Below are 15,483 nucleotides of genomic sequence, written 5' to 3' on the forward strand. Positions count from 1 at the left end.
TGAAAAGATGTGTCATTTATTGGCAGTTCCATGCTGCAGACCTCCATGCTGCCACAGGAAACTGACTGCCAGTGCTCATCCTGGCTGGTTGAAAGCAGGGACTGCACCCTGGACTGCTGCCTCTGGAAAGGAACAATGGCATTGTGGCTGTTCTGCCAAAGCAGGGAAAAAAGGTTGAGCAGGTTGCTTAAAACTCACCTCAGAACACACAAAGACATTATTTCCCTCCAGGCCTAAGTACCAGTGTGTTTTTATCAACTTCTTGAAACCACAGCATCTGTAATTTGAAACTATTACTATGCAAAGCAGAAGATGCCAGTTGCAATGTTACTTTAAACAAGCTCATTCTGTTCTACATAAATACTGTTGCTGGTGGGGGGGGTTTTGGTGCAAAATTAATGCAGCTGGATATTTTGCCTTTCAGGCCCCCCCGACCTGTAACCAGCATGAACGACACACTCTTCTCCCATTCTGTTCCCTCAGGAAGTCCCTTTGCAAACAGAAGGTGAGTTCTTACCCTTATTTATATCAAACCATTATATGATAGTGGTGGGAGTTTCAATTTTCAGTTCCCTCACAGGGGTAAAAAAAAAACAACAAACCCTCTCACCAAGCCCAAACCCAGTAAATCAAAAGACATGAGCAGAGAAATGCCTTGGTTAATTTGGACTGATACTCAGACATGTGAGCAGAGAGCTGGAGTTAAGGCACCCCAAGCTCCCCACAGCAGAGCACTGAATTTCAGCTCTCATTTGAACCATTCTGACCCACTAAAAAGTGCTCACATGCAACCCCAGGAACCCTCCCATAGGGACCCAAAATGGGCTGTTGGTGAGAAGTCATTTTGTAACAGCACTGTGGGAATAGGAACTGGGATGTGCCATTGCCTACTGGGAATGCCTGCATCATGCCACAAGATATGGATGAACAAAGAGAAGATGTCTTCATACTTCCTAGACACAGCAAGACATCCTGTTAAATCATTCTGATTTTCATTAAAATCAACAAGGAAGATAGAGTAGTCTAGAAATATGATGACTGACCCTTCAGCAAACAAACTAGGGAAGTCTCATCAGAAATAAATCCCAAAGAGGAGGTGCTTGCAGCTGACTGTACATTTGGACTCAATATTTTGGCTCATCCAGCCAAAATATGTGTGTAGCATTTGCTAGCTGTCTGACCCCATCTATGTGAGCCTACAAATGCACATAGGTAAGAAGGTGGCAGGAAAATAACTTCCTGCTGTCCTAGGGAAGATGAGCAATGTGTCTTCCTTGGGTGCATTTTATTGCTTGATTCCTGCTGTGTGTGTCAGTGCTTCAGCATTCCCAAATGACTAAACACAATCTCTGGATATGCACAGCTACATATTTTAACATCAAAACTGAAACCAAACCTGCAGTGTACACTGCAAAGTCAGAGTGTAGATGGTTCACTACTTATTTGATTTATGAATTTTGTTACCACAAGCTGTAAACTGTAAATTCTGTGCTGTCTCAGTGCGAGTGGGTGTGACTGAGATGCTTTTTGAAAGCCAGTCCCAAAGCAGCCCCCAAGGCCAGATCTGCTGCCTATACAGAGAGACTGCAAATGCAGATCCATTTCTGTAGTTGGAATATATGGGGGTTTCTCTGCAAGGCAGGGTAGTGTATTTGTAGCCTCTCCAGGAGAGGTCGCTAAGAGCAGCACTCTTTAGGAGTGTTGCTGATGCTTCTGTTAATTCCCAAGATGTCCCTGTGCTTGATGAACAGAAGTACACTGCTCCTTAGGCCAGGCACCTGCAGTAACACTCACAGCACTGTACTGTGCTGCTTGTCTCTCTTTGCCTGCAAAACATACCTGATTATTTTATTTTTGTCTTCTTTAGTAACTGACTGTCTAACTATCAGGTTTAAACCTACATGCTTCTTGGGCTGTTAGAATTCCTTTTTTTCCCTAGGAAACACTCCTTGATGAGAATCCCCTGAAGGCAGGTGATAGTACTACCCCCCTCAAGTATAGGTACCCAGACTTCCTTATAAGTGGAGAGTGTGGCATTCCTGTACAGTTAGAAGTTTCCATGATGCAGCAGTCATTCTGGCTTTTTTAGAGTTAACTGCACCCTGATATGAAAAGTAATTACATTGATTGTATATTAGAAGTTTTGTCACTTTTATTTCATTGACATAGCAGGATTTTAGGAGTTTGACAGCCTATTCTCAGTATTTTTATTTTCACCTTTTACAAATTCAATTTGCATCTTTTTATTGGAAAGAAAAAGCACCCTACAAGTAGCCAAGTCAGTACTCTTTCTAAATAAATTGGATTTATTGTTACGAACCCTCTCTGAACACTCTGCTCTCTGTGTATTCTTTTGGAGATATTAACCAGGTTTCATTGTTTGAATCATTCAGGTTACTTGGGGGTATAAATGCAGCCAGTCCTGTGGCTGATGAGCATTCTCTTATAAAGCTGTATGTAAATCAGCTTCACAACAGTTCACGGTCAGTATGAGAGCACTAACCTACTAATCGCAGTAGTTCTGTAGCTCATGCACTAAATCATTAGCAATTCTGCTAAATTACTCACAATATTCTTTAAGGAAGGCTCTGATGGGCTAGAGGGTTTCTGTGGCTCTAATTAGTCTTTTGAATAGAATTCCTGCTGGCTGTGGGCTTTGCCAACTTCTCTTGCTTCTGTGCAGCACAACCCTTTCCTTTTTTCCCTTTCACGTAGGATTAATATTAATGTGTCCCGCGGAAGTTGGGAACATTGCTTTTGTAAACTACACCTTTGTGGTTCCATCATCAGTGTATGACTTGCCTGTTGTGTTCTTGACCAGGGAATGAAAGAGGATTGCACAAAAGCCTGGAAATGATTTCAGGTCTCACAGCCAGGCTCCTCTGCCTCAGCTCTCGCTGTGGGTGGCTGCTGGTCTGCCCTAAGCACTGCTTGCCATTAACCCTCCCCAGACCCCTCAGCTTTGCTTTTCAAAATGACCACAGGAAAGACAGATCTAAGTCCTCCTGAAGCTAATGACAACTTCCCATTTACATAGGGAGCACTGGATTTGGACCCCTGCCTCTCATTGCTGAACCGTTTTTCCAGCATTCCCTCAGATCTCAGTGACCTAAAGGAAGGTCCTGTTTCATTCTGCATTAAAGAAATACACAATTCCATAAGAACAGTTTTCCCAGCTTTTTTTATGTGGAATTATGTGGAAATTTCCTTTTTTTTCCCCTTGTTAATCCATGAGCAGTAACTATAATTCAGAAAGAATTATCAAAATGAAGGGACTTTTCTGCTAAATGCCAAGATCATCAATCTGGGTCAGACTAATAACTGTATCTTCACTCATTCTTTTAAGTTTTACTGTTACTATTGCCCTGGGAAAATCAGGCCACTTTAGTGGAAGCTCACCCTCTTGAGCATAAGAGAAAACAGACTTTGATGGGCTCTGTTTGCAATTGTGCTGGTTTTATATTAAATACTCCATTTTTCATATTATAATAAGAAGAGTACAAACTCAGAGCAAAATTTCTAGCTGAATGTAATCAACACTAAAAGCTCTGCTGGCTGTGTTTTCACTGCAGATAACTTATGGTTACTTTAATTTGTGTTGCAGTCTAGTCCAGAGATTTCAGATAGCTTTAAGTGACGTTTTTTATGTAATTTGAATGTTTATTCAAAGGAGAAGTGGCAGAGAAAGTCATTCATAGCATTGCCATGGCATTTATTTCAGCTACTTGTGTTCACATAAGAACAGAGCCATTCTAACCAGGTCCTCCCTGTGGCAGCAAATGCTAAATTCAGCACACCAGCTGATTTTGCTGCTGGAAATGGATAGCATCTCCTATGTTCAGCACACTACTATATTTCTGGATACAGGGGGGAAAACTGGAAATTAACAGGGAGGATGGAGAATCTGGTTAGAGGAAAGATCTTTAATAATTGGTAAATGCAGTGACAAATTGCAGGGAGCAGGTGAAAGGAGATGAAACATTATATACTATTTACACTTTAATTGCATCTGAAGCACTGATTTCGGGTGGGTACACAATTACTCCAAAGCTCAAAGGAAGTTGGGTTCAGGCTTTCCCAATTTCTTCAAACTGCTTTAGAATTAAAGTCCACTTAAAATTTCTGTGCTTGTTTGCTTAGTTTGAGCCAGCAGGTCCATAAGAGAGCTTTAATGAGGAGGTTGGCTTAGCAATTACAAGTACCTTTCTCCTTAATGTATACAGTGTGGAAATTGGTATCAACAATATGCTCTGTACAGCTCAAGAACAGCTTTAAAGCACTTGTGCTAGAAAAGAAGTCTTCTCCCAAATACCAAATCATGGTCATTTGCTGTTGACAGCTAACATGATTAAAACCACAAGGCCTGTAATTCTTTTGCTGTAGCTAATATTCAGGGGTTTCTCTCAATTGTTTTTGCAATTTCCAATGGCTTAGAGGGCAGCAGAACACGGGAATATTGCTGCAGAATAGGTAATGCCCTTGCAACACCAATGATTTGCATATGTTACATCAAAACAAGCAAACTTAGCATTATAGAAACTATTGTCTGTTCAAGAGAAATAACTCCATACACTGAATTAATGGTTTTTTCCTTATTTGAATTATTTTGCTGCAGTCTGTCATACTGACTTAAAGTATATAGCTGCCATAGTAATGGGTACAATGTCCTGCTCTTTCTTTATAAGGGTTTTCTTTAAGCTATTGAATTATCGTGCTTAGGTAGGATAAGAGGAAACAGAATGTTTTTTCTTGCATTTTTCTCAGCCCCTCCTTCACAGCTAATGCACTTAGTTCTTCTAAAGGGGTAATAAAATGGAATAAATGGTGTGATGCAATGCATTCTGGTGAACTTGAGATGACTTGGCAATTGTGTGATAGATAGAAAGAATGTGCTGTGATATCAGATACTCACAGCCAAGGAGAAATTGGGTCTTATTTAATGCTGAGTCAGAATGGCTGGTGCCTTTTTTGAACTCCACATCAAAGTTAAAGGAATTGGATATTCTATCTGGGCATAACAAGTGATTAGGCCAGATTTCTAGTCATCAACTAATTTGGAGCAAACATACTGGCTGCTGTTCTCCATGTTCCTGTCTCTAAGGAGCATGGTAGACTTTAACTGCATGCTGTCTTTGCATGTTTTTTTCAGAACAAGATGAGAAGCCTTATTTCAGCAGAATATCAGCAATATTCTACCTGGCTAAAGGAAAGGCTTATATGTTTGATTGTTTAGTAGCCAGGTAGACACTAATGAGGGCATAACCAATATTACTAGGTCTGTATCTTTATAGACATCTGCTCACAGCTGGAAGGGTTTGTCTGTAAATTTGGATGGAGAAGCATTACTTAGCATCTTACAAGATGTTCCATTTTAGCAGGAATATATCTTTAAAATATCTGTTCCAGTTGGAAATTCTCAGTGGCCAGAATGATCTCTGAAGTATTAGTTGTATTTTGGGGAATACGTGGAGGATGCAGGAGGATATGGAAGAACAAGAAGGACAAATGTCAGCTCTTTCCAGTGAAGGAAGGTTGGAAGGTAGAAGCAGGGACAAAGATGAAAGGGATTGTAAAGGAGGCAGCCTAACCTTGGTATTCAAAGATACTGAAATTATGAAAGAGTTAGTAAGCATCTGGAGGATAATAAACAAGATACAATCACCATAGATTTGTCAAGAACAAATTATATCAACCAAACTAATTTATTTCATTGACAGGATGACTGATCCTATGGGTTAAAAAAGAAGCAGCACATACAATACAGGTTGACCTTAAAAGGGCTTTATACACAGTCCTCGATGACACAGAAGTACCCAAAGGAAATACAGACATAGGGAAATTAGTAAAAGAGCAGCATTGAAAGTAAATCATGACATTTTCAGAAGTTTGCTGTCGCTTTAGGAGAAGGACATCTGCTGGGATTCTTGAAAGCTATCCTAAATTAGACACTGCACTATTTCTCAGAGTGATTTAATGGAAGCAATTGAGTGAATACATCCAATTTGTAGGTGGTGCAAAGGTTGAAATAGTTGTGGAAAGGAGTGCTTGGAGAGCAGTTTCTAAATAAAAGAAAAGTAGCTCAATAGCAATGGTAGTAATTGATGTCCAAATGATCTGAAATCAATTACAGGAAATTCAGTAATTATAAGTGAAAAGTGCTGTAGCAAGGAAGCAAATAGTCAAATAAAAGATAGGAGCATAATTGGGTGGATAGAAATATTTTAAAAGAGGACCTAGCAGTTGCAGTGAACCACAAACTGATTGAAGTCAGCAGTACAATTGTTAGATTGTATTTGACTCTGGAGCATCATGTGGGAAGCCATTAAAACTCATTCCCCAGAGGAGGAGGCATCTGCCTAGAGGTTTGCTTGCAGTTTAGGGCAGCAGCACAGGGATAGATATGCTAAGCAGCATATCTAGACTCCAGAGGAGACGCCCAAACATCACAAAAACTGAGAAAATGTAACTCAAGAGAAAAGGTTGGAAGATTAAAGTTTTCTTAATCAACTAAAAAGGAAGGGGCCATGGTATCGGTTGTTCAGTGAGTCATCCTTGCTCACCTGTCTCTTCACACAACTGTGTGGTCTCTGGAGCATGGGAGAGGGGAATTGTGGTTGGTGTAAGGCACATTGTTAGAAAGCAAGGCACAAAATCTGCCCTGAGGCCTTTGGGCTCCCACTGTGGCAAGGTATTTATCTGTACTTTTAGAAGTAAAAGGTGCATTTTTGGCTCAAGTGGCACATCCTCTACCCCGTGAATGCTTTTTCCTTCTGTAACTGGGAAGAAAACGTGTGGAAAACGCATCCTTCTAGATGGCATGGCACATGTTTATCTGCATGGATTTTGACCCAGTGGAAGTGCAATACACATAAGTAGCATGCTGGTGGTCAGAGAAATGTGAAACAAGCATTTTTTTCTTGCTGTGCAGTACAGAATTTCATTCAGCTATCTTACAAATTTATTATAAATCAATAGGCTTTTGTTCTTAGAACAACCTTTGGTCCCATCCTCTTCAGAACCCTTCTGCCAACCTTGCCCTCCCAAAAGGAGGGGAATTACACAAATCTCACCTCATTGAATTCCCTCTTTGTCCCAATATCGAAGGTTTTGAAGATTACCAGGCACCACATTTGTGCAACATTGCCTGCCTACACACACACACGCAGACCCATACACCCCTGGATGCACAAGTGCATCCATGCTTTCACACCCATGAGGTGCCCAACAAAAAAGAAAAAGTGATTAATTTTTAAAAAGAAGAAAGTAAAATATAATTTTGTTTTGCTTTGTTGTTTCATAAAAACAAAGAAATGCTGCAACATGAAAAAGAAAAGGAACATTTTCAATGTTTCTCATTTTTAGCCAGTGGTAGCTTGTTAGCATGGATATTTAAGTGTTGGGAAAGAGGTGGTTACTGCAATCCATTAAATACTGTAATTAGGAAAAAAGTGTGTTTGGTGAACTAAATATTATTTTAAATCCACAGAACAGCAGTACTTCTGAAAATGAAACTGCTGTATCCCATCACTGCATCCAAATAAATGCCTTTCCATAGATTATCAAAACCATCTTACAGTTAATGTGGAGAAAAGCAATTTAGCTGTTATGGTAAAGCTTTCCCAGCTCAAAAGCAGCATTTGAGATTTGTTTATTTTGGATTCTATCTGGAAAATACAAGCCTTCATCTCTCCATTTTTGTTTGTCATTTCTGTAGTGGAGGCTTTAATAGTTTGCTTTTGGAGAACAGGAGGGGAAACTCGTAATTCCTGATTTTGCATTTCCTGACGTTTTGTAGAATTCCTTTAAAGCTTCTATTATTTTTATTTAGTCCAGGACACTCAAATGAGCTTCTCCAAACGCTGTTCTATAATGAATTTCAGACATCACTGTTTACCCTCTTCTTAGTTTTCCTGTCTTATTAACTAGCTCTCCTTCCAAGAATACTGAAGTAGAGCAGAACAAACTGCTGGCTAGGGCTGCTCCAGCTTTCTTGAAAGGCAAAGGGTAAGTTAAAGAGAGAGTATGTTCTTAACTTGCACTAACACAGCTAAACCGAAAAATTTTCCTCTATTCCTCCCATTTTTAATGTATTCTATATACATTTTTCCTGAGAAAAATGTGATAAGCAATTAATCCAATGAGCTAAGTAAGGCATGTTTAAATATATGTATGTACACCTGGACACATAAGGTCTTGATCAGACACTTGCAAGCAAATCTAGCTTGTGAATTCAGTGTGTCAGTCATGTATGTTACATATCTATATTAATGGTTTTGTGCAATGTAGAGTGTATTAAACCAAATAATTCTGACCTCACGATTTGCTCTATTTTGTAATAAATGCTACTGTACAGCTCCAGAGCTTCAGTCCCTGGCCTGATCTGGCATCTCACTGATTTCTGAGACTGGCTCTGTCATCAAGTGGAATGCTACCATCCTAAATCACTAAGTACTAACCATATAAATTACAATAATGACAAAATAATTTCTGCACTTGGCGTGTTGTTTCGTTTAGATTTTTTTTTTTAAGAACACTGAATTATTCATTCCTAGATTCCCGTTTCACAATCTTACTTGCTCCTGCTCTCTGTGTTTGTGTCTGTGTCTGTCTGGCTCACACCCTGCCCCTGTTCCAGGTTGCAGTACAGCCTGGATGTTGCAGACAGGCTGGCTGATGAACACGTGCTCATCGGGGTCTATGTCAACATGCTGCAGAGCAGCCCCGCACGGTTAGTGCAGGTTTGGCACCTTTGGGGCACCCAGCAAAGGGACCTTGCTCAGCCAAGTGCTCTCCCTGTTCCCTTCCTTCCTGATGAGCTGGAGCAGCTCCTCATGTGCACTAACCTGGAGTGAATGTGTATGAATATGGGGTATGTCCTCCCAAAGTTGGTGGATTGTGGCACTAGCTGCTATTCTCTCTACTGAAGATTGCAAGGTATTGCCAGGTATTGCAAATAATTGCTTTGTTAAGAATGGCTATGCAGATTGTTTGGGATACTGAGCTCTAGGCAGTGCAGGACTTGGTGGTAGTGCAGAAATCTTCACACAACAATAACTAAACAAGCCCATGTTTTCAGGGTATTAATTTTTGAGATAATTTATAATTTGTGGCTTCACCTTCCTTGAAAGTTAGAAACTGTAATAGTACCTAAATAAATAAATCATGATAATAATTTTCTTACTAACCTAGTGAGAGAAATCAATTTTGATTTTTACATATGTCAGGCATTACTTTTAAATCTGCCTGATTTCTGCATTGTTTGAATCTTGTATACAAATTTTCCCTTCTTTCATTTAGACTCAGGGGTTTTAAATGGGTGTCTTGAACATAATTAATTGTTAGAGCTTTGTCTCCTAAACCCATCAGCTGTCCTGGCACTTGAGATGCTGGCACTGCAGCCTGCCACTCCAGGGGAGGGAAACGCTGCCTCAGCTCTCCAAGTGCAACAGAATTCCATAGACTTTTCAGCCCTGTACCAGCAGAGTGGTGAGCAGTATATGGCCCTAGAAAATGTGCTGAGCAGAAAACTGTACAATGTTTCTACCAAAACTATGATCAGGAGGTTTATTTTGCTCATAGCAAACCCTTCAGTTTCCTGTGTTGCCACTCCAGAATATTTCCTGAGTTGGAAGAAAGTCTCAATTTACTCCAGTATGTAGGAGGCAATAAGCAACTTCATTTAGGAGAGTGAATGCAATGGTTCTCTGCAGTCTTTAAAATTTCACTTCTGCATGTAGCCCCTATTGAAAATGGGAGAAATTTGTCATGTCCAGTGGATAAAAAAGTCAAAAAAAGTCTGCCTTCATTGTCCTGGATCTGCTTCTCTACTCTATAGCCCACTGGAAAGTGCCAGTGGTGGAGGGTTGAAAAGGCAAACTACGTTTTAGTGAGGAAAATGAAAACCTTTTGTCCTAAACAAAAACATTTTCAAGAGGAATTTCATTCCTGAAGAAGAACTTCCAGAAATCAGGCTTATTGAGGAATACTGACATGTGGCTGTGAAAGCTGGTTCTTGGGGGCATGTGTGTGACCAGGCATTGCCCACCCATGACTGAGGGTAGGAATATGCTGCCACTCAGTCTGGGATGACAGGGAGAGGGAAATGTGGCCCTGGCTACCCTGAGTGACTTACTTGATATGATTGTTCAGGAGAGGAGTGAAGAATGGACAGCGTGGTGCTAGGCTGGTTTGCCAGGCATAGCATTTTAGGATTCATTGAGCTTCTGTGAGGGCTGCCAGTTCCTCCTGAGACCTCTTTGTGGGTGCCTCGCCTCATCTGTACTGTTTTCATCCTCCAAATTTTATTCTTTATATTCCAACCTGTTCCCTCAAGGCTTTGAGCCAACCTCACCAACTCATAGCACCTTTGTTTCCAAATATACATGCACAAATCATATGCCATGATATTCAACATTTATTTGGTTTTGAGAAATGAATGGGGGAGTGACTGACAACAACCTTAATTGTTTAAACAACTGATGCAAAGTGTAGTACATAACATCTGATTACTGACATTAAATCACTGCAGTCACAGCATCCTCAATGAGAAACAATCTCAGTTATTTGTATAATTAGATTTTGACAGAAACATAACCTAGAGGGACAGTAGTCTCAGTCAAGCATCAGACCATGCTGCATTGCCATTTTCTGCTTTGTTGGACCGAGACTGCTAGGAGAGAAATAGAATGGTTACATTTTGGTAAAAACAAGAGCAAAATCTTGCCATCCTAGAGCACCTGTGTGAAGCCAGTTGCCAGAGGAGTAGGTGACACCTCTGCAGGAAGCTCAGCTGCTGCATCTCAAAGTCTGGGGTGGCATCTTCAGGCAAAGCTGACCTCCTCCTGCCCATGCCCCAAAGTGACTGGATGCAGTTTGCTCAAAACCCACACACTTGTGCCAGGATGGTGCTGAGTTCAAGGTATTTCACCCTGCATCTTAAGGAGGTTTGGTAAGCTGAGTAAAGCATGCAGTTAACCAAAATGAGGTAGCTGATGGTTTAGGGGAGGCTGCAGCTGGCCAGCTCTGCTGTTCAGTCTGCCTGCAAAATGCCACCAGTACCTACACAGGCATCAGAGAACTCGAGTGCTTCTGGCAGCCAAAGCTGGAAAGAGGAATGATTATAGCTGGCCCTTTATCTGCAAGAAAAACCTGCAGAGATACTTTGTGAGCATAATACATAAAATTATCTGGAGGGCCATATAGTAACATTTAAAAACAAAACAAGATTTGAGGGTTTTTAAATACTGAAGCTGATTTATAGCTAATCATCAATCTAATATAACCCAGTATAACTTTGGTTTTGTTTTTAAGTGCAGCTAGTATTTATATTTGGGCTTTATAGGGTACTTTTAATTAACTTTCACTGCTTATCTTTATTTTTCATCTGCAGTTATTTGATACTGCAAGTAAAAGTATGAGTTTTCCTTTCCTTCTACCACAGGCTAATAAGCTACTTGAAGGTTTTTTAGAAGCCAGTACTCCAGAGCAAATTAATAAACAAAGAGGAAGAATTAATTCATTATTTATAATAACTATATGGGTAGAAAAATTAGCCCTTAGCCAGATGTTTTGAAAAGTTTAATTGCAAACTCTTTTTTAGTATTTAAAACCAACATTTGACACTTACTTTAGTTTATTTTTAGTGTCTGATTCTTATAAAGATTTTTTAACTTAAATAGTTTCCATTTTTGTAAGATAGAGACTTTGCCTAGCTTTGAATAATAATTCCATATATTTCAGTCTTTTTCTTTTCAGATATAGAAAAAATAAGATAAATTAAAAGTAAGAGGTTATTTTGGTTTCATAGAGAGCTGTTTTCTGGGGGTTTTGTAGTACTATGTGAATTCTATTTCTGTATTAAAGTGCTGTACTATTCTAGGGTACATTTTAAAATGTTTATTAAGGGGCTGTGCAGAACTCTAGGTGGGAAGGCTGGTTTAATCTTCCTTTGAAAGAGGAAAAACATTCAGAGATCTGTTGCTACAGAGGAAATGTGGAGACATTTAGCTCCCTTGAACAGAGTTAATTTTTGTGATTATTCCCACATAGCTGAGTGTTAAAATATTTTGGTGGTAAAATCTCGGTGATTCTAAAGTAAATGTCAAATTAACAGCAGTAGAGGACTCAGATGATTTGTCTTGGTTTAAAGTGTCTTAAAACCAAGCCAGTTTTGAAAGTGTGCCAGTTAGTCCTCAGAACACACTTGGCGTGTTGCTGTTATGCCTCCTTTTTTTTTTTCTTTTTTTTTCTTTTTTTTTACAGCCCTAAGCCTTAGAAACTGACCCTTTAATTTGTCTGTATTTTCTATAGCAAATTATTTATTAAGGAAGGGTTTGTAGAATAAGAGCATGTCATGAAGACTGCACTGATACTTGTCTTGCAAAAATTTCAGCAGAGACTTTTCTAAGCAGCGGTGACAGAGTTGTAAAACCAGCAGGGAACGTCCCCATCAGCTGTTGCCAACTGGCTACTGCAGAACAGGCTGGTCTGACACATCTGAAGCCTGAGAAACAGCAAAGATCCTCCAGAGTTACTCCTTTGCCCATAGGTTATCATGTTTTTCATCCTTTGCCTGCAGCTTTGAGATCCCTTTTTTAATGGAGCAAACTTAGACCACAGAAGTCCCCTTGTGCAGGTGCTAATATTGGATATTCACTCTATATCTGAATGGTGACAGGTGCCAGACCAATTGTTGCTAATAATTATAAGGTCTTTAAAGAAATGGTCACTAAGGGAGAAGCAGTGATTTTTTAGAAAAGAAGGAATAACAGTAGGATATTTGTATGCAAAATGTCCAGCTTCTCTCAAAAGGATGCCTGAGTCATTCCCCTGGGGTCCCACATTCTGCACACACATTCATAATATTTTAAAACTTTTGTGTACAGTTGTCTCACTGTATCACTGTAGGGTTTTCTGTGAAGTCGGTGAAGTAAAACAGAACTGAATTATGGTAAATCTGAGAACCCTGAGACATAAAATTCTTGGCAGTCAAGGCTAATGCTGCTGTGCAAACTTCTGTGCCTAATGGTCGCATAGAATAGGTATATCCCAGAAGTCCATTTATCTCAGACATTGAAATTTAATTTTCAAGGCTTTGGGGTTAGTGATTTGCAGCACTCATGGACTAAATTTGACACATTGCTACATCTATTTTATGTCATCCACCCACACATAAATATATATCAAAGGTATTGAATACAAGTAAGACTCAAAAAGCTGCAATGGCTTGGTTCATTCAGTAAAGCAGTTGGCTTAGATGTTAGCTCACATGTCAGAACTCTGCTGCAGATTGGGTTATGCCAACAAGTGGAACCACAATCCATTTTTCCAAGATGGATATGGCTGCACATTGCCATAAAAAGGAGATTTGATGCTGGATGCTTGCTGTTTTCAAATCCATCTGTTAGCTTGCAATGTTTTGGTCATTATGGTAAAATTAAAAATTAATTAAACTGTCATAAAAGGAACTCTTATTACCCAGTTTACATAATTTTATGTGGCTGCAAGAGTTGCTCACCCCTTTCTTTCTCTGGGTGACTACTAGTACAGTAAGCATGAGTATATAAGAAGCAGAACTCTATAAATTTAGAAAAATGCCTTTAGCTTTGGTCTTTCCCAAAGGTATATCAGTTACCCCACCAGAATCTCAGTACCCATAACATTAGGCTGTGTATGTAACAAAATAAACATAACCAAAACCAGAAAGTCAGTGTTCATCTACCACCAGAAGTCTTACATGCAATCTGCAGCTCAAGTTTTATTTACACAGAACCTCTCTGTGTCTCACTTTTCAAAGCTTTACTGTTTTTCTAAACTTCATGTTTGTGGCCTCACAGGTTATTATGAGAATGAAAAAAAGATGATGTTTGTCTCTTTTTTTTGTGCATCACTAAGCTGTAGCAAATCCACATGACAGTCAGCTTTAGTTTCATGATCAGTGAATATCAACCACTGCTCATCTTTCAAACATAACTTTTAAATCCCAGTGGATTTAATCAGGCCAAACAACAAATGTGTGCTGTAGTTCTCTGAAGGACATGGGGATATGAACTCACTGAGAAGTTTTAGAGAAATATTCCTTTTAAATATATCAATTCTTCAAAAGCAGAGCTTTTGGTACAAGTGTGATTTTCCTCTGAAAGGTTTTTCAAGTACAAGGTACAATTTCTGGGAAAAAAAACAGTGTAAAATCCCATGCCCAGACTCTTTTGAAGATTTTTTTGCCAGCAACCAGTTACATGCCCAGAAGAGCCCGTGGGCAGGGAGATTTAGATTTGTTCCTGTTTTCCTTCAGCCAAAACCATTATACAGTAGCCAAAGGATAAGAAAAGAGGCCAGACTTGCCTCTGTCTGGGAAAGTCCACAGGCAGCCTTGTATTCCACATGGCAATTCCACATTCCTCTCACCTCTTCTCAGGGACTTCATTTTTTCTCTCTTATGTATACTAGAAGTAATGCAGTATAGGATTCTAAAGCCCAGTATTATCCAGGGTCAACTAAGTCCTTTTCAGAAATCTGAAATTCTGGTCTTGTCAGTTTTGATGTTTGTCTGCAAACTTCCTAATGTTTAGAAATAGTGAAGGTTCTCACTGTATTCCCTTTTTCCTGCTCATCTGACTGAATAATAGCTTCCTTTTAAAATGAGGACAGTTGGAAAAGCATTAACATGAGAGAAATACTTGTATTTTATATTCCTGGGGGAGAAAAGATAATAAGGTGCAATATTTTAAAGGAATTCAGCATATTTACTGTTTAGTTTTTACACTTGTTGATCACAGTCACGTGACACTGTGAGGTCTTGCTCCCAACTAGCAAGAAACCAAGAATAAAAGAGAAAGCCTGATTATAAATTCCTAGGTCAGTGATCCATGAGTCCTTGGTAAGTGACCTGCAAAACTCTCCTAAACACTGTTTTCTGGGGCAAATATGGCAAAGCTTCTAAAGTTTTTCTCTACAAACACCGAGGCTCCTGCAAATCCACTGACCACAAAGTAGTCTTCCAGGTGATATGACAAAGCTGAGTTACCAAATAAACGTGCACTGATGGTCCTGACCATCTCCTGACCCTTTTTGGGCAGAGTAGGCTGCAAGCTGCACCCTGTACAACCTTCACTGTGGCCTGCAGAGCACTGCTGTTTTTTCCGTAAGGGAAGGTGCTGCCCAGCCCCTTAGAGCTGAACTTTCCAGGGAAATTCTCCCCCCTTTGCTCCATTAACATCAGCCGTTCCTCATTTGGTGACGGTTTGCTCCTTTGCCCTGACTTGTGGGGGTGTGAGGTGGTGGCTGGCTGAGGCAGAGGGTGTTTTTGCAGTTATAAACCTGCCTTCCCATTTCCCCCTCGCCCTGAGCAGCGTCCTTGACAGTGCAAGTCGGCTGGATGAAGAACACAAGCTGATCGCCAGGTACGCAGCAAGGCTGGCAGCAGAAACTTCTTCATCAGTAAGTGTTTTAATTAAAGGGAGGAACTTTCCTTCTGTCGTGTTC

At 39.9% G+C, this 15,483-nt stretch overlaps 1 protein-coding gene across 12 annotated transcripts in view; it reads left to right on the plus strand.

Moving 5' to 3' along the window:
* DTNA (dystrobrevin alpha) overlaps positions 1 to 15,483 on the plus strand; it is a 222,501-nt gene that overhangs the window by 176,020 nt on the left and 30,998 nt on the right. For 6 of the 12 annotated variants that reach the window (XM_050971128.1, XM_050971124.1, XM_009102816.4 and 3 more), the window contains 5 exons: positions 425 to 505; positions 2,394 to 2,483; positions 7,927 to 8,004; positions 8,636 to 8,728; positions 15,351 to 15,438. In XM_050971128.1, coding sequence (XP_050827085.1) covers positions 425 to 505; positions 2,394 to 2,483; positions 7,927 to 8,004; positions 8,636 to 8,728; positions 15,351 to 15,438 — 430 coding nt within the window. The other 6 variants (XM_050971127.1, XM_018909833.3, XM_018909851.3 and 3 more) reach the window with 6 other exon arrangements.

This window comes from Serinus canaria, chromosome 2 (assembly GCF_022539315.1).
Source record: "Serinus canaria isolate serCan28SL12 chromosome 2, serCan2020, whole genome shotgun sequence".
In the NCBI taxonomy this organism is placed as follows: Eukaryota; Metazoa; Chordata; class Aves; order Passeriformes; family Fringillidae; genus Serinus; species Serinus canaria.